Source organism: Cnephaeus nilssonii (genome assembly GCF_951640355.1).
Source record: "Cnephaeus nilssonii genome assembly, chromosome: 12".
Lineage (NCBI taxonomy): Eukaryota > Metazoa > Chordata > Mammalia > Chiroptera > Vespertilionidae > Cnephaeus > Cnephaeus nilssonii.
The window spans coordinates 54,147,150-54,167,098 of record NC_137083.1 but is presented as its reverse complement, the minus strand read 5'-3'; the positions used below and the strand labels follow the sequence as shown (position 1 = coordinate 54,167,098).

Sequence of the window (19,949 nt, the reverse complement as noted above, 5' to 3'; positions counted from 1 at the left end):
CTTCCTCTCTCTAAAAGTCAGTATACATGTGCTCAGGTGAGGATTTTTACAAAGTCCCAATACCCATGTCAGACATTAAATCAGAATGTCTAGGGGGTAGGAGTCGGGCATCAGTATTTTTTTAAAGATTTTGCAAGTGATTCCAATGAGCAGCAAAGTTTGGGTGCTATCCGTATCAGGATGGAGAAAAAGTGTAGGGAGTGGCAAGAGTAGAGTAGGAGGTGGTGGCAGTGCCAAAATCTTGATTAGATGAAGCAGGTCAGACAAGGCTCCTCTCCTCGCACACGCCCCTTCTCCCCCTGCCAAGCTTCCAACATGGATTCCCCTGGGGAGTTAAGAATATTAAAATAAACTAGAGAGAAATATTAACTTGCTCAACCGTATCTGAGGATTTCTTTAGCGAGAAAGGAAGGGGCAGAAGCTTCAGAACAGTGTACTGTCTGCGACGCAAAGTATGTGCTCAGGAAATATTCTTGATGGGGTGACTGGAATGTCCCCGTTTCCTGTATCTCCTGTAATCCTACCACATAGAAGCAAGGAAAAGGTCACCTGACCTCGGAGAAAACAGTACAGTCTTCACTTCTTCATCTCTAGTCCCTCTGCACTAAAGAACCCGTTTCTCTTTTACGCCCGCCCCTCCCCCCCGCAAGCAGAGAAGCCACACATAAAACCTGCCTTCTCGCTCTACCAGGAAGTGATCCTCACATCCTGTTTCTGAAAGTGTGGTCCCTGAGCCTCTGCAAAGGAATCCTGAGTGATGTTAAAAACGCAGATTCAGATTCCGGGCCCGAACCAACTCCTTCTGAACCAGAAGTTCTGATGTATGACTTGGGGATCTGCATTTAAATAAGCTCCCCCCACACCCTCCCATCCCCCACCAGGTGATCCAGATATACAGCAATGCTCCAGAAGTACTGCTCCAAGGCTGGGGGCCACCCAAGATTGATCCATCAGCGGTGAGGGGAGGGGGGAAGTGTTGCAACTCTCATTTATTTTCTAAAAGAGTAAAAGAATTATTGGCTGGGTTGAGGGGGGGAGGTAATTAACTGGTTAATTTAGAAGGGGCACAAAGGAGCCTTTAGGACTGAAAGAAATATTCTTTATCCTGACCGTGGTGGTTATATGGGTGTATATCCCTTTGTCAAGGCTCTTTAACGGTACCTTTAAGTGGTACATGTAAATCATACCTCACTAAGGTTGATTTTCAAGTTTCATTAAAAGGTAAAAATGTATCGAATGTTTAATATACAAATTAAGAGTTATGCCTGCTGAAGTGGCTCAGTTGGTTGAGCATTGTCCTGTGCACCAAAATGTTCAATCTCAGGTAGGGACACCAATGTTTCTCTCTCATATACATGTCTCTCTCTCTCTATCTATCTATCTATCTATCTTGGCATGTCCTCAGGGTGAGGATTAAAAAAAAAAAGACATATACATTACATTACATTATTAAATAAACTAGAGGCCCAGTGCATGATTGAATCATGCACGTGTAGAATCCCCTACACGCTTTCGCTTTCGATCACGGGGGAGCTGGGTGCCTGTCCACTGGTGCACCAGGCCTTTCAGAAGCCTCCGGCGCGGCGGAGGCTTCTGAAAGGCCTGGTGCCTGAGTGGACAGGCACCCAGCTCCCACGCTTTTGCTTTTGATCGCTGGTGCACCAGGCCTTTCAGAAACCTCCAGCGCGGCGGAGGCTTCTGAAAGGCCTGGTGCCTGAGTGGACAGGCACCCAGCTCCCACTCTTTTGCTTTCGATCGCGGGGGAGCTGGGTGCCTGTCTGCTGGTGCACCAGGCCTTTCAGAAGCCTCTGCCCTGCCGGAGGCTTCTGAAAGGCCTGGTGCCTGAGCGGACAGGCACCCAGCTCCCCCGCTTTTGAAGGTCCGCGGCGGGACGTGGGCTCGCTGCCCCAGAGGCCCCTTCTGTGCCACAGCACAGCCATGGCGCAGACACTGAGCTCGAGCCGCCGCTGGCGACGCGAGCTCAGCATCCCGCCAGCCCAATCGGCCACCCCAAGTCCTGCCCGCCCCCCGCGCCTCCTGGCCAATCGCGGGCATAGCGAAGGTACGGTCAATTTGCATATTTGTCTATTATTAGGTAGGATACCGTATTTTCCGGCGTATAAGACGACTAGGCGTATAGAAGATTTTCCTGGGTTAAAAAGTCGTCTTATACGCCGGAAAATACGGTATATACATAATAGGAGTACACGATCAAAATTTCCTCTACTGACAGGGGCAAGGAATCAGAACTGTTCAGGAACTACTTCTCTCTAGATGACGTCTCTGAACCCGATGCTCTTGAGTTGGTCTGAAATACATTGAGTCTCTTTCTCAGTAGGGAAGTGTTAAAAGGTCATAAAATAGGTCTCTACTCTCTCCTTCCAATCCGAGTTCAGCTCCCCTGCTCCAACTTGGTTAAACTGATTTCTCACTGGGCCTGATATCCTAGGTCCTTCTGGATTCATTTGCTGCTTTCCCACCCCATCTCGGGGCCCTCCTAGTTCCAAAGTAGCCTACAGGTAAAGGTCACCACAGATGCCTGTTTGGAAGTAAATGTGGTCAGAAACAGTAAGCATATTAGAACCCTTTTATAGAAGGGAAACAAATCTATACTTATTTTAAATATTTAATTTTGCCATCTCTATCTTCTGTTTAAAAGTAGAAAATATTGGGGGAGTGGGGATAAAAGAGTTTGCATGCATATAAGTATAACCAATGGACACAGACAATGGGGGGGCGGTGAAGGCCGGGGGGGCGGGGGCAGGCTGGGAGAGGACAATGAGGGGAAAAGGGGACATATGTAATACTTTAAACCAGGCGTCCTCAACCTACGGCCCGTGGGCCACATGCGGGTGTTTTTGCCATTTTGTTTTTTTACTTCAAAATAAGATATGTGCAGTGTGCATAGGAATTTGTTCCTAGTTTTTTTTTAAACTATAGTCTGGCCCTCCAACGGTCTGAGGGACAGTGAACTGGCCCCCTGTTTAAAAAGTTTGAGGACCCCTGCTTTAAACAATAAAGAATTTTTTAAGTAGAAAATATTGTTATCAAATGCCTATCACTATTTTGGATTTTATCATGATTCAGTATCACTTATAAGGTAATGGTTTATTTTTTTTTAATATATTTTATTGATTCTTACAGAGAGGAAGGGAGAGGGATAGAGAGTTAGAAAGGTCGATGAGAAACATCGATCAGCCGCCTCCTACACACCCCCTACTGGGGATGTGCCGGCAACCAAGGTACATGCCCTTGACCGGAATCAAACCTGGGACCCTTCAGTCCCCAGGCCGACGCTCTATCCACTGAGCCAAACCAGCTAGGGCAGGTCATGGTTTCTTAATGTCTATAGAAAGCTGAAGAAAATGATCGTCAAATTGGATCAAATTAAAATAAACTCAAAGAGAATCTATAAAGAGAAAAATTTCCAAATGAGCACTCACCCTCCTGGGAGCAAGACCGTGCCTTTCGCTTTCCCTTTCCTTTCCACGCCCCCTCCCTCCCCCTACCTCTCCCAGGCAGGTTACCATTAGCTTCCTCACTCCCAAGCTCCAAGATCCCTTCCTTTACCTCCATAACTTGCTTCCTAAATCCATTTCTTTCTTCTTTTATAAATGTGTTTTTATTGATTTTTTTAGAGAGAGAAGGGAGAGGGATAGAGAGATGGAAAGATCTGCTTCCTCCTACACACCCCCTACTGGGGACCCAGCCTGACACCTGGGCATGTGCCCTGACAGAGAATGGAACTGGTTGGATGGGTCTACGCTCATGGGTCATGGGTCAACGCTCAACCACTGAGCCACATTGGCCTGGCCTAAGCCCATTGCTTGTAGAAACTACTTCTTCTACCTCTGTGATTTAACAAATAAATGTTCTCTTACCAAAAACATAAAAAATAGAAGAGAGCTTCCAAATGATTCTTACAGGGTACACACCTCTGTGCCTTGATGTCGCAGAAAATAGCACGTCCCGAAGCCATCGGCCTAACAACATGACTACAGGGACAGAGCACAATTAGCAACAGAAGGAACTTCCAGGAAGACACCTCCTGGGTAAATACACCCACACCAATGACATGTAAAAGGCAAACCTACTAGTAAGTGAAAGAAGCCAGACACAATGCAACCGATCTTGTATGATTCCCTTTAGAGGAAACATCCAGAATAGGCAAATCTGCAAAGACAGCAGGTCAGAGGTGCCATGGGCTGGGGAGAGGAAGAGGAGTGGAGGAATGGTAGCAATCATCTCAGGTAGAAACTGCAGTTTAACTTTAACTTTAACCCTGCTGTTTTGGCTTCTGTACGTATTTGCTTGCTAAAACAATAGAAAAGTTATTTTGATTTTCTGAACGTATGTATGCTATCCCAATCGATTGAATACTCCATTGTTGGTGGTTTGAATATCCCATTGATTGTGATCTCACTGGTTATCGAAGCACATTCTTCTGTACCTGGAGACCAGGACAGCGCAATTACCCTAAATTGCCTCAGTGGCTCCAGATAATGTGTTTCCGTTGATTCAGTGGTTGATTCAGTGATCCAAAGACCCAAAACTATAATTAATCTTTACAGATAACTAACTTGCTCAATTTCGCTTCTGTAACTGCTTTGTGCAAACCAGGTCCCTCATTCCAAACCCAAAGATGTAATCAATAACTTTGTGATATTCTGCCTATATAAGCCTGATGTAGCCAGCATTTCGGGGTTGCTAGATTTGGAGTGCTTTTGCCCCCTCATAACCACCGGCTTTTGAATAAATGACTCCATAATTTGACTTTTTGATTGAGGCGTCCTTTGTGAGATTCAGGGTTACACTACAACAGAGTGACTGCTGATGGGTATGGCTTCTTTTAGGGAGATGAAAATGTTCTGGAACTAAACAGTAGTGAGGGTTGCACAACATCATGAGTATGCTTATTGCCACTGAACTATATACAGTTTGCAGTGATAAGAAATAAAATAAATAATAATAAAGTCTATTACAGACAAAGAACTAAAATGACAAAAAAAAAAAAAAGCTATTACTAAGAAGTAGACATCAAGTAAGACAAGCAATGTGACTTAAAAGAGCTACAAGCCAGAATATATAAAGAATTAAAACCAGACCTTGCAGGTTTGGCTCAGTAGATAGAGCGTCGGCCTGCGGGCTGAAGGGTCCTGGGTTCGATTCCAGTCAAGGGCACATGCCCAGTAGGAGGTGTGCAGGAGGCAGCCAATCAATGATTCTCTCTCATCACTGATGTTTCTCTCTCCCGCTCCCTTTCTCTCTGAAACCAATAAAAATATATTTTTAAAATAATAATTAAAGCCACAATGAGGTACATTTCACATTCTTGGTATTAGAACAAATTTTAAAAGGCTGATGATATCAATTGGCAAGGAAATGAAGCAAGGGACCCTCATATTCTTCTGCAAGGATAAAACTTGGTATACAGCCCTGGCCAGTGTGGCTCAGTCAGATGGGCATTCTCTTGTGCACCGAAGGGTCGTGGGCTCCATTCTGGTTGCAGGTTCTATCCCTGCTTGGGGCGTGTGCAACCAATCAATCCATGTTTCTCTCACATTGATGTCTCTCTCTGTCTCTCCCTCTCCCTTCCTCTCTCTAAAATCAATGGAAACAGCCAGGCCAGTGTGGGTCAGTGGTTGAGTGTCAATTCATGCACCAAGAGGTTGCCGGTTGGATTCCCGGTCAGGGCACATGCCCGGGTTGTGGGCTCAATCCCCTGTGGGGGCTGTATGTGTCTCTCCCTCTCCCCTTCTGTCCCTCTAAAAATCAATAAAAAAATTTTTTTAAAAAGACTAATTTTGGGTCTTCACTACTAGATACCTAGGGAACTCTTGCATATGTGCACAAGGAAAGATATATCAAAATGTCCAACACATACCAATTGTTATAGCAAAAAATTGAAAACATTAATAATTTGAAAAAATTAATAATATGAAAATTGATATGCAAATTGTGTACATTCATACAAAAGAAAGCTATACATCTGAATGAACTAGAGCAGTCACTCTCCTAAAATCTGTGGGACTGGGGCTAAATAAAGTAGAGGTCCATGCACCAAGTGTCTAAATACTTAACACTAATTAATCAAGCTAAGAAATGGTTCAAGAAGACATGTTCTATCTTCCTATCTTGACAAACATCTATATATATAAAAGCCTAAGCAACAGTTCGACCATTCAACCAGTAGCTATGGCGCACACTGACCACTAGAGGGTAGATGTTCAACGCACAGGCATGGACACAAGGAACAGACTGATGAATCTCTGGGGGAAGTGGGGAGGGCAGGAGGAGATTAATCAAAGATCTTAGATGCATACGAGAGGCCCGGTGCACAGATTCATGCACCCGTGGGGTTCCTCGGCCTGGCCTGCAGGGATTGGGCCAAAATCAACAGTCCGACATCCCCCGAGGGGTCCTGGATTGCGAGAGGGTGCAGGCCAGGCCGAGGGACCCCACCAGTGCACGAATCCGTGCACCAGCCCTCTAATACTTTTATAATGACTTGGAAGGCCAAGTTGGAATTTAGAATTCTCAGACGTCAGAGTTCTATAGTAATAAATAACAGAATGAAGAAAGTTCAGCCAGGCTCCTAGCTCCAGCCCACTGCTTCTCTTCCCAACTCAGGCTCTGTGCCACACTGCTCATGCCATCATGCAGAGGCAATGGACATGCCAGCCAAATTCCTTCCACGTGTATGAAGACCTGGGGAAGAAGCCCACACAAGCTCCAGAAATAGGCTTGGGAATTCCAGGGTCCCAGGAACTAGAGCATGGTCGAGAAGGCAATGAGGCATTCCTTGGCCTCCTGGACTCCTCAAAAAGTAAGGACACAACTGGAGGAGGGCTGGAACTAGGGCCTGTTGAGCAGAGGGGGCAGGGCAGAAGTCCATCTTGCCCAGTTCTCAAGGTGGTACCAAAATAGGGCTCTGTATATTAGGAGTGAGTCTCGGAAACATCATGCTGCACAAACAAGAGAAATCAAAGCAAAAATTTATACATCTAGTATTGATGACATTTATAGGCTTGAAAACAGGCAAAATAATCCTAAATATTGCTTAGAAATACACACATATGTAGAAAAATAATAAATGAGAAAAATAAACACCAAATGCACCACAGTGGTGATGGGATTGTAAATTGGTACAGCCATTGTGGAAAACAGCATGGAGGTTCCTCAAATAATTAAAACAAGAAATACCAGCCCTGGCCAATGTGTCTCAGTGGTTAGGGTGCCAGCCCACACACCAGAGGGTCTTGGTGGGTTTGATTCCCGGTCAAGGGCCCGTACCCGAGTTGCGGGTTCTATCCCTGGCTCCAATCAGGGCTCATGCAGGAAGAAACCAATCAATGGAGCCCTCTCACATGGAAGTCTCTCTCTCTCTCTCTCTCTCTCTCTCTCTCTCTCTCTCTCTCTCTCCCCCCCCCCCCTCTTCTAGGTATATATTTAAGGAAATGAAATCACTATCTCAAAGAGATATCTGCATTCCCATGCTCATTGCAACATTATTCACAGTAGCCAAGACATGGAAACAACCTAAGTGTCCATGGACAGACGAGAGGATAAAGAAAATGTGGCATATATGTATACAATGGAATATTATGCAGCCATAAAAGAAGTAAATCCTGCCATTTGTGACAACACATATGAACCTAAAAGACATTATGCTAAGTGAAATAAGCCAGTTACAGAAAGACAAATACTGCATTCATCTCACTTAAACATGGAATCAAAAAAAAAACCGCCAAATTCATTTAAGAAGAGAGTAGAATTGTCAGGAATGTGGGGAGGGATGTTGGTCAAAGAGCACAAACTTTCAGTTATAACTAAGTTCTAGAGATCTAAGGTACACCATGGTGACCATAGTTAATAAAAATGTATACTAGTACTAAAATTTGCTGAGAGAATTGATCTTAAGTGTATACTTTTGGCAGTATGGTTTGTTGTAGCCAAAAACTAGAAATATCCCAAGTGCTCATTATTGGAAGAACAGGTACTGAATTGTGATATAAATCATATGATGAAATACTACACAGCTGTTATAATTAATGAACTATCCTGGCTGGTGTGGTTCAGTGGCTGAGCATTGACCCATAAACTAGGAGGCCAGGGTTCAATTGCAGATCAGGGCATATGCCCAGGTTGCAGGCTCGATCCTCCCATGGGAATCAATAAAAATATTTTTTTTAAAAGATAAGCAAAAATGAAAGATGCAAACATTTATTTTAGAAGTTGAGTTATAAGCTTGTTATACTGTATACTAGAGGCCTAATGCATGAAGATTCGTGCAAGAATGGGTCTTCCTTCCCCTGGCTGCCGGCACCGCCTTCGCTCTGGCTGGAGCTGCCTTTCCTCCCACGCTGCCCAGAGGGCCCGGAGCGGCTGGGGTGGTGCGGAATGCCTGCATTGTCGCCATGGTGACAATGCAAGCATCCTGCCCCCAGCTGCTGGGTGCCTGCATATGCAAATTAACCTGTCATCTTTGTTGGGGTAAATTTGCATACTCACTCCTGATTGGCTGGTGGGTGTCACGAAGGTACAGTCAATTAGCATGTTACTTTTATTAGGTAGATTCTTTTATATAATACTAGGAGCCCAGCGGGCAAAATCACATGGCGCCGCCCACCCACCTGCAGCCTTGCCTTGACATCTGAACCTGTCCACGCATAGCTCCAGCACGCCTGGCCCAGCCCCCAAACCCTCTGGCCTTCTCTGGCCGCTTAAGCCCCACCCTCAATCCCTCAAGTCGCCTAGGGCTGGTCCCCGCTTCCACCCCACCTCCAGAGCAATGCCCCAGCTAATATGCTAATGACCTGATCATTACCCATTTCAGCATATCAACCATTAGCATATTAGCTCTTTATTAGTATAGGTAACTTTTGTTACATTAATATACTCAAAATATATATACTCTGGTGCTTGTTATATTATTCTTTGCACTTTTTGTTCTTTTGGGTGGTTGTGGGTTTTTTGTAGGGGTTTTTTTCAGTTTATGAAGCAGTCAACTAACCCTCTCTCCACCTACCAATGTTCACCCAAAGTTCACCACAGGGGGAGAAAGCCATACAAACAGGAAAGAGCACAGAGGAAACAGCCACATTAGCAGAAACCACAAAGCTAGTTGAAGATACACAGCAGCCTGCTTTAAACAGAAATCATGCTTGCAAAAAAATAACTGGAATCAATGAAAGATCACACTTCACACAGCTATTTGACTACACAAGCAGCTAGTTAAGAAGTTATGCAGATCTAGGCTCAACACCAACTCTGCCAGTTATCTGCTACGTGAACTTCAGTAAATTTCTAAACAGCTCTAGGCCTGAATTTCCTTACATTAAGTGGGGCTTACAATATCTACCTCAAAAATCATGGTAAGGACTAACCTGGATACCATCTCTAAAGTACTTATGAGAGTGCTTGGTACATAGTTATTTGCCCAATGAATTCTAGTTTTGGTTTGTGTGTCAGAACTAGGATTAGAACTCCACCAATGGGCATATAATTCAGCAAAGCAAACAGCAATATCCAAACTGATGCACCAAAACAAATAATTACCCAACAATAAAGCAAGCCCTGTTGCTGATTAAAATGTATGGCTAAAAGCGATGTAAGAGAAAAGGTGAACTACAGAATAGGAGAGATCCCATTCATGTGTAACAGCCCTACAGAAGGAGTTTTATAAATCCAGCAAAATGCACTGTCCTCAAACAGAACGGTTTACCAAACCGAATGGTAATCTCAGTGTGGATACCAATTGGTCAAAAGATCCCATTATCCAGTGATCAAAGAATAAAGTCCTCAGATTCCCACACTTCAAGTTTTAGAAGATAAGGTTTTATAAGTTGCTAAGATAGGGAGAACATTTTTAAAACATACTTGGGAGAAAAACATATTTTTAGGCTCCAAGGCAAAAAAATAAAAATAAAAATTCTCCCAAGGGTCCTTATTATAAAGACACAATGTACATTGATGGATTAAAAATTTGTAATTTTCAAATTCAAAAGTGATGTAGGGGAGGGGTGAGGGATGGGAATGGGGGGATGAGGTCAAATATGTGATACCTTAATTAATAAAGAAATTTTTTTAAAAAGTGATGTAAAAGAAATAAAAGTTAATAAAAATTACAAGACAAATAAATGTAAGAAATAAGAATGTATCACTTCACTGAAAAAAAAAAAAGTAACTTTAATGAATTCCCCACAGGATCCATCCAAACTTTCATTAACCAAAGTATCCCTATCTTACACATACATTAAAATACAGAAAAGTAAAGGTTAACAACCTAATTTATGACCTTAAGATGTTGTGATGTCTTAAACCAGGCAAAAAATAAAGTTCAAAATACTAAAGTTTCTCAAATTCATAAAACTAGTTTCTAAACTAATACTTCTAAATATTTTGTTTATGTAACATATCCACAATAGTTGTCTGATGTGAATGAATCAAAATTATACCTTTTTTTGTCAGATCAGCACAAAATTTTTGGTGTGCCAAAGAATTTTAGTAATTAGTTTGTGTGTCATGAGATAAAGAAGATTGAAAATCACAGCTTTAGATAGTATTTATGAAGCAAATGAACTCTTTTTGGTTTAAAATAACACATTGAAGTTAGGGATGGATATAGGGAGGAAGGAATAAATGAAATTGTCTATAATTTTAAAACTGTTGAAGCAAAATGATGTGTACATGGGGTTCATCATTCTCTTTTCACTACTTTAATATAGTTTTTAAAAATCTATAGTAAAAAATCAAAAGAAGCATAGTATTTAAAACTTAATTAGGTTTTAAAGCCAACACAAGTTGGTGAAAAACAATTTCACATCAGAGATAACAAAGCCTTTCTACTCTACTGTTATTCAGTATATTACTAGAATGTTCCTTCCTTTCCTTTGTATCTCCCTCTCTTCAGTCCTTCCTTCCTTCCTAATTTCATCCTCGCTGTAACTTAGTTCTCTCCCTCTGTACACACAACTTCCTAAAAGTTAAAAATACCTGCAAATTGGTGCCTCACAACATATTCAATAAATATTTTTTAAACAACAAGGCACCTTTTCAAACACTTTTTAAATTTTTTTAGTTTTACCCTAAACACATACGAAAATATTTCTAAATATTATATCAAATACCTCATCCGTTTAAAACATGTCTTTTATATATTTTACTACACATATTATGGGAGGTGAGTAATCGAAAGTTTTTCTCAAAAGTTTGATGACCACCATTTTGGACAGTAGGATGTCACTTAAAGTTTTTAAGGAGGGCAAAGTGTGAAAAGTACTATATAAGAAAAATAATCGGGCAGTACTACCTAGGGACAGAAAAGATGGGGAGAAAGACAGTCATAATTCAACAAGGCATTCATGCAGAAGTGAGATGGACAGGAGGACCAGGCAGGCAGGGGATGGGAGGCTTCAATAAAGGGACTTGGTGATGAAGGTGTTGGGAAGGATGAAAAGGGGGCTGGGGGAGTGTCGGGTACCCTGCCCTGGGGAAAGGAAGGAGAGATGGACTTATATTCCGGTACAGATGCTGCTCAGACCCAGGGAGACGGAGAGCCTAGATTGGGCTGGAAGGCCGGGGCGGCCTGGGAGGCCGAGGGACACGTGGGGGCCATGCTGGTGGATGTGACAGCTGAACCCAGACGAGTGAGCTCTCTTAGGGAGAGACGGGAGACAGGCCACAAAGCGTAACCCAAACCTTGGGGCGCGCCTTGAGGCAATCAAGAACAAGTGGGAACACAGAAAGAGCTGCTGGGAGGTGAGCCACACTCGTTCAAAGTGGCCCCAAGAGCGGGCGGTCCATGGCTCGGCCACGAGGAGGGGCCCCCAGGAAGGAGCGCTGGGAGACAACACATCATCGGTAACCTTGAATGGGACCACTCTGGTCGGATGGCGCGCATCAGGTGCCAGAAAAGGGACAACGAGGGGAATGGAGACGGACCCAGGTGCGCAGCGCGGTGGGGGTGCTGGGAGCGCGCCTGGGGCCAGAGGTAGCAGAGGGGTAAAGACTCAGGCTCCGGAGAGTGGGGGCTCTCCTTCTTTCCCAAACCTGCCTTCATATTCTCTAGGCCGTGGCGGGTCCCAAAGTGCCGTATTCTAAGGGGGCAGGGAGTTTAAGGGCAGTCTTCCCCAGGCAATTTCGCGTTAGCCACATTCGAGGAAAAGTCTGCAGGCGCTGGCGGAAGAGCTCTTTGCAGAGAAGTGAGGGGCTGGAGGAAAAGGCTGTAGGGTGCGAGGTGCCCCGAGGGCTCACCCCTGGCGGACAGCAGCCCCGACCGTCCTCCCAGCCCGGGAGCCGCGGGAGCCGCCCATTCCCTGGCGGCGCACTCACCGATCCGTCTGCGTATAGTGGCACCGGCCCAGCAGGTTGAGCTTGCAGAGGTGCAGGTTCCCGCAATCTACCTGGCAGACCTTGCGACGGCAGACCCGAGCTGCGGTGGTGGCCACCACGGACCGGGTAACCCCGGCCCGGCCGCCCGTCTCCAACACCACGAAGCGGCTGGGCCCCGCCGCCTCCAGCACCTCGCAGAGCTGCGCTTCGGAGAGCGCGATCTCGTCGAGCAGCGCGTCCAGGGCCATGCGGCCCCCGTGGGCGCACAGGATTTTGGTGATGAAGCTGCACACCTCCGGGTCCGCCATGGCGCAGCTCGGCGCTGGACTGGCCGCGGCGCGCGACTCCGCTCGCTCCGGGAGGAATCGAAACTTACGGAGCCCGGGGGCGGGCGCGGGCGGCGCTCGGGCGGGGCGCGGGGTTCGCGAGCGCGCGCTCTCCGCCGCCGTTAGCGGAGCCCAGCGGTTTCGGTTTCCCACTCGGCTCCGGGGCCAGAGGGCAGGTCCACCGACCCCGACCCCGGAGTCCGATTTAAAGTCAACCGCGACGGCAAACCGAGTGGAAAGGCGGCCTCCTGCGCGGGCGGGTCTGCGGCTCCCGCTGGGTTCTAGGTTGGCGAGCGCGAGGTTCCCCAGCTGCGCGGGGCGAGGCTCCTTCGGAAAGAAGTAGAACCGAAGTGATCCGGAGGCGCTGGTGCGCTTGTTTATAAGCCCGCCGAGGCGCCGCGTGCGTCGCGTTTGGAGGCGCCTGGAGACGTCCTCTCCCCACCCCACCCTTCCAGGAAAGAACACACCTCGTAAGCGCCAACTCCGGGCTGGGAGCCCGGCCTCCCGTAGTCAATCTTCTCAGCAACTCCGCGAGGGGAATGTTAGTATCTCCGCTCTGTGTTTGAGGAAGAACCCTGAGCCATCAAGCTGCAGCCCGATGCTCGACCCACAGGCCCCAGCTCGTGGGCCGCCTGGCCGGGACCGATGTGCACTTTCTCCCACACCACCACCGCACGCTCCTAAAATCGGCGGCTCTGGCTCTCCCTCTCCTTTGCCACCTCTGAGCTTTGGAAAGGGTCTCTTTCTGACCTTTCTCGTCCTGCCTCTAATCGCTGACCGCGGTGCCCCAGGCATTGTCTAATTCCCTCCGGCCAGCAGTCAGTCACAAGGGCCTGTTGAGACACATTCCCAGGATCTCAGAAAGGTTTCTCTCTTTGGACATTTGGACAAGACCTTTCCCCCTGTGGGGAGCCCACTTGGACCTCCAGAGTTGGTATAAAGATTATTGAAAACATTTGAACTACAAAAGATGCATATACGAAATTTTATCTGGAATTCTCTCCATCTGACTAAAGCAGAGCCTCCTGAAAATACAGCTACCATGAACTCTACGAAAGGAGTTGACTGCTAATTAAGTTGCCTGGTGGAGACAGACTGCCCTTTCTATTAGCATCAAATAGCCCCGTAGAACCTTCTATACTCTCCCACTGAAGCCCTAAACTCCCCTCCCCCTTTTGTTAAATTGAGAGACATAATCTTCTGGCTATTCCAGGACTTTTCAATTACGGGGCGCTCCCCACCCCTATCCATGTGTTAATAAATCTTGTCTTTTCTCCTGTTCACCTGTTGTCAGTTAATTTGCAGGCCCCCAGCACTGGACCCAAGTTGGGAGTGGAGAGAAAGTGTGTGTGTGTCTCCCCCCAACCCCCGCCCCCCAACACTCCAAGTGAAATAAATGGGTCACTGACCAGATCAGAAATAAACCTTTTTTTAGGACGATAGAATTCAGTTGTTAAATTGGAAATTCTACAAAATGATCAATGTGAATTCTCCTCAGTTTAGGAATTTGTAGTAGATGAACTACATCTCTCGGGAATAGAGGACTTGGGTATGAACACCAGCCAAACATGGGGCCCACACAGGATCATTTGACTTGTTGTTCCCTCTGGCTACTCCGTAGTTGCCTTTGATCCACTTAGCCTTACTGTGGTCTGACAGGTTCCCAGGAAAGGGCTTTTATTGTCAAACCAATTAAATTCAACAAAGTATATTGTATGTAGGTAGCCCTTACATTACTCACTCTGAATGTGCGGAAGTTTAAGAAATAGTCCCTGCTCTGAAGGAGCTTCTGTTTGGGAAGACATGAAAAAAATACCTCTGTGTGTTAATTGCAGTTTCACCATCTCCCAGAAATATAGTCTTAATTGACCAGTCTAGAATTTGGAAAAATCTGTTATGTGGGCCTTCTCCATCTTTCCCGCAACGCCCAGGAAGAAGAGGCAATCTCCTTGATAAAAACCCTTGCCCTTTCCTCTCCCGCAAAATGGTGATATCTTGGCCTGAAAATAATCATTTCATTTGCTAATAACTCACCGGCCACACCCTTCTGCCTATAAAAACCTTCCATTTTGGCATCACTGATAAAGGTTTAATCTCCAACATCTACAGGCAGCTTATACAACTTAATAAAAGGAAGATAAATGATCCAATAAAAAAATGGGCAACAGACCTAAATAGAATCTTTTCAAAAGAAGACAGAAGGAAGGCCAAGAGACACATGAAAACATGCTCAACGTCACTAATTATCCGAGAGATGCAAATCAAAACAACAATGCGGTACCATCTCACACCTGTCAGAATGGCTATCATCAACAAATCAACAAACGACAAGTGTTGGCGAGGATGCGGAGAAAAAGGAACCCTCGTGCACTGCTGGTGGGATTGCAGACTGGTGCAGCCACTGTGGAGAACAGTATGGAGTTTCCTCAAAAAACTGAAAATGGAACTCCCATTTGACCCAGTAATCCCACTCCTGGGAATATATCCGAAGAAACTAGAAACACCAATTAGAAAGGATATATGCACCCCTATGTTCATAGCAGCACAATTCACCATAGCTAAGATTTGGAAACAGCCTAGGTGCCCGTCAGCAGATGACTGGATCAGAAAACTGTGGTACATCTACACAATGGAATACTATGCTGCCATAAAAAAGAAGGAATTCTCATCATTTGCAGCAACCTGGGAGGAATTGGAGAACATTATGTTAAGTGAAATAAGTCAGTCAATGAAAGAAAAATACCACATGATCTCACTCATTTATGGATAATAAAGAACATTATAATCTTGAACAAAAAGATAGATACAGAGACAGTAAAGCATCAAACAGACTGTCAAATTACAAGGGGAAGGTTAGGGAGAGGTGGGGGAGATAAGAGATTAATCAAAGGACTTGTATGCATGCATATAAGCATAACCAATGGATGCAAAACTCTGGGGGGTGGGGGCATATATGGGAGGGGGGTGTGGGGAGGGCAATGGTAAGATATGTACACATATAATACCTTAATAAAAAAATTGAAAAAATAAAAATAAAATAAAAAAACCTTCCATTTTGTAAATAACACCTTGGAGGCCCTTCTAGTTGCTAGATAGGATCCTGCCAGATTCATGAATTGCTTAATAAAGCCAATTAGATATTCAATTTTACTTGGTTGAATTTTGTTTATTATCAGGTTAAATGCTGTAATGAGCATATAAGACACTTGAGAAGGGAGAGTACATTTTGGCTAGAGAGGCAGGGAATAAAGATATAAAATCCCCCTCAATTTGAAGCCATGAAAAATGATTCAAGGATTGTGGGAAGGGGAAAGGCAGCCGTTTGGGGAAATTTTGAAATTTGTGCTGTCACAGGTTGGGTTCTCCGAGAAGCCGACAGATGCGGAGTTAGGAGTGTAACACCAGGAAAAGCGCAGGGAAGAAGCTGGATTGGTTCACGGGAGCTGTCAGACTGGCTTGCAGACTTCGTAAGTCCTCCAGCCTGGCTGGGAGCAGGAGCCCAACCTTGGCCCACTGCCTTGCTTGCTCATGGGGGAGGAGTCCCTGGAGAAGTACGTGACTCTAGTCCAGACACTGAAGCAGATCCTGAAGGAGCTTCAGCTGGAGGCTATCACCTAAAACACACTCCCTGATTTGGGCAACAATTCCTAGCTCAAGGGGGACCTGAGTGACATACTATTGTGCCTGCTATAGTCCACCCTTTGCAGCACCAGTATCTACTTCTCCATCTGTATTCGGGGAATACCTTCTCCCCGGCTCTGATGGGCAGCTCTTCCTGAAGGGAAACTCAGCAGAGGAAAGCTAATGGAATTTACTGTAGCCCCTGTCACAGCAACTGGTTGCAAGGCCATGACAGGGCCTCATGATATACCTCCACCGAGATCCATTCTAATTCCCCTCACCCTCAGCTATCACCTCAGCAGCTCTCAGTAGCTTACCTGGTGGGTACCCCAAATCCTCATTTCTAAGTGGTCTAAGCACCTTCTCAGACTAGGGTTGCTGCTCTTGTCTATTCACAGTCACAGTTGGGCAAATAGGTCACTGGAGCCCACACTGTCCCCACTAATAGTGGCCCTACCTCCTCCAGGTCCATTATATCTGATAAGGTGGCAGTTCCTTGTCCTACCTGTTAGTCTCTGACCATTAGGAGGCCAAAGTGCCTGGTTGCAGCCATAATGTGTTACCCAATTGAATCTTTGCTCTTACCCCAGGCAAGAATGTACCCCTTTTGGGGATCAAAACCCCTAACTCCTCAAAGCCCAGAATTGTGGTGATAGGGAAGCCCACTGGATCACTGGAATGAAGCTAGCTGGGGCCATTCATGCTTCCACCCCTTGTTTCCAAACCCATGTGCTTTCTCTGTTGGGGACACAGCACCATATTCAGTTGTCTGATTAAAGGCATATATGATGATGGCCTGGAGGAATGTCAGCGTTGCACTGTATTACCTCCATGCTGGAGCTTCAGCTGCAACCTTAACTGGCCATTCCAATACTTACCTATCCAATAGCTTCTGGGTGGTGAGGTGTGTGACAGGAACAGTAGATCCCAAGTTCCTGAGCCCACGCCCCTACATCCTGTGCCATAGAGAAGGTCCTCTGGTCAGATGCCGTGTTATATGGGACTAGAAGCCCGGTGCACGAAATTCGTGCACGGCGGGGGGTTGTCCCTCAGCCCAACCTGTATCCTCTCCAATCTGGGACTCCTGGAGGGATGTCCGACTGCCCGTTTAGGCCTGATCATGGTGGGATCGGGCCTAAACGGGCAGTCGGACATCCCTCTCACAATCCAGGACTGCTGGCTCCCAACTGCTTGCCTGCCTGCCTTCCTGATTGCCCCTAACCGCTTCTGCCTGCCATCCTGATCACCCCCTAACCACTCTGCTGCCAGCCTGGTTGATGCTTAACTGCTCCCCTGCCAGCCTGTTTGCCCCCAACTTCCCTCCTCTGCCAGCCTGGTCACCCCTAACTGCCCTCTCCTGCAGGGTTGATCACCTCCAACTGCCCTCCCTTGCAAGCCTGGTCCCTCTCAACTGCCCTCCCTTGCAGGCCTGGTCCCTCACAACTGCCCTCCCTTGCAGGCTGGGTGCCTCCCAATTGCCCTCTCCTGCTGGCCATCTTGTAGTGGCCATCTTGTGTCCACATGGGGGCAGGATCTTTGACCACATGGGGGCAGCTATATTCTGTGTTGCAGTGATGATCAATCTGTATATTACTCTTTTATTAGATAGGATAGAGGCCTGGTGCACGGGTGGGGGCCAGCTGGTTTGCCCTGAAGGGTGTCACAGATAAGGGTGGGGGTTCCCTTGGGGTGTGGGGCGGCCTGAGCGAGGGGCCTGTGGTGGTTTGCAGGCCGGCCACGCCTCCTGGCAACCCAAGGGGAGGCCCTGGTATCTGGAATTTATTTTCCTTCTACAATTGAAACTTTGTAGCCTGGGGCGGCAGCCATTTCTGGGGGGGCAGCCATTTCTGGGGCAGTTAATTCACCTTCTACAATTGAAACTTTGTAGCCTTAAGCGGGTGAGCCCGGCCAGGGTGTGCAGAAAGCTTTGCTTCCCCGCCGGCAAGCCTGGCCTGCTCTCTCAAGCTCCATTCTGCCGCCATTTGTTTGAATTTGTTTACCTTCTATAATTGAAACTGTGTAGCTTGAGTGGAGGCTTAGGCCTGCAACGACTATGGAAAGCTTGGCTTGCTCTGTTACCTGGGAAACCTTGCTCTCTGTGGCTGTAGCCATCTTGGATTGGGGTTAATTTGCATACTCGCCCTGATTGGCTGGTGGGCGTGGCTTGGCTGGTGGGTGTGGCTTATGTAGCGGAGTGATGGTTAATTTGCATATTACCATTTTATTAGAGAGGATTCCATGCCTGTGGACCAGGTGATCTTCAAGCCCCCAGAGAGTGGTGCTAGTGAGGCCATGCAGGCAGGAAAGGCAACCCCATATCTGGAATCAGTGTCTATTCCTATGAGAGTGAACTGCTGGCCCTACCAGGAAAAAGAAGGCCCAATATAGTCAAATGGTCACCAAGTAGCCTATTGGCCTCCTTAAGGAATATAAAAGTTTAGCATGGGTCTTTATTACTAGCAGGTTGGCCATTCAGAGGTGGCAGTAGCTATATTCATTTGTGTCAATGACAGTCAATGCGGTTAGGTTTTTGCATCACCTCCATCTCTGCCACCATGTCCTCTTTGTTTAAGTCCCATCATGCAGCAGTTGGGGGAGAGGGGACTCTGACAAAGACTTGCTGTATTAACTGGCCAAATTATTTGTCAAAGCTGTCACATCTTTTGTAAGAGATACTTACTACGGGCCTTAACATGCGATACAAACAACTTCCCACTTTGTGTCCACTCCTATAGTCCTCTATCCCAGACCTTCTGGTCTCTGGTTTTATAATCTTTTTCTTTCAGGACCCCCATCCACAGCCAGGCCACTCATCACTGACCATAGGTCCACAAATGTTCTAACTTGGGGCTATTCTCCATCTATGCAAAGTGGATGACATCTATACAGGTTCACTTCCCAAAGCCCCACCCCTTGGGGAGATTTTCCCTCACCACTCTTTCCCATGCCCTTCCCTGCACGAGTGAGAGACTGTAATATAGCCGCCTGCCGGAAACTGATCATTGTCACTAATAGATGTAACAGGGAAGGCTGGTCAACCTTAATGGCTCTGAAAGGTCGGAGCTAATCACTCATTGTTTAGTTGAGACCAGTGATGGCGAACCTATGACACATGTGTCAGCACTGACACGCGTAGCTATTTCTGATGACACGCGGCTGCTCAGGCATGCCGAGGATGAAACATTTGCTGCTCCTGAGGATGAAACATTTGCGAAATAATGTTTTTTTCCTCAAAGTGACACACTACCCGAGTTATGCTCAGTTTTTTGGCGAAGTTTGACACACCAAGCTCAAAAGGTTGCCCATCACTGCCCTAATCCCTGCATTTCTTCATCATTATATTTTTAAGAATGGCACTAGCAGGTGCCCTCCTCCCCAACCCAGGATGCAATGATATTTTGTGGCTACTATATTGGCCTGGGGGCAGGGGGCAGGGGGCATGGTGCAGTTTCAGATGCTCCCACTTGGCCTTCCCTACTGTGATAGATCTTACTCTGCAGATGAGAGCCATCACAGTCGGGAAGGATCACAAGGATGCAATATGAGGGTTAGCCCAACTTCCAAATCCCAACTGTACATTTGGGGATTAGGAGAATGATAACCAGTGGGTCCAGGGAGGCTGGACCTTAGGACTCCAGTTTTTCTCATTCTAACCAGGGGCATGAAGAG

The 19,949-nt window shown here is 46.4% G+C and overlaps 1 protein-coding gene across 2 annotated transcripts in view; it reads right to left on the bottom strand.

Moving 5' to 3' along the window:
- Positions 1-13,863, bottom strand: part of ZC3HAV1 (zinc finger CCCH-type containing, antiviral 1) — a 64,105-nt gene extending 50,242 nt beyond the window's left edge. Inside the window, exon 1 of one of the 2 annotated variants that reach the window (XM_079786813.1) lies at positions 12,334-13,863. In XM_079786813.1, the coding sequence (XP_079642939.1) occupies positions 12,334-12,641 (308 nt within the window). In that variant the 5' untranslated portion in view covers positions 12,642-13,863. The remainder of the gene's footprint in view (positions 1-12,333) is intronic. The other variant, XM_079786812.1, reaches the window with a different exon arrangement.
- Between the last annotated feature and the right edge of the window lie 6,086 nt (positions 13,864-19,949).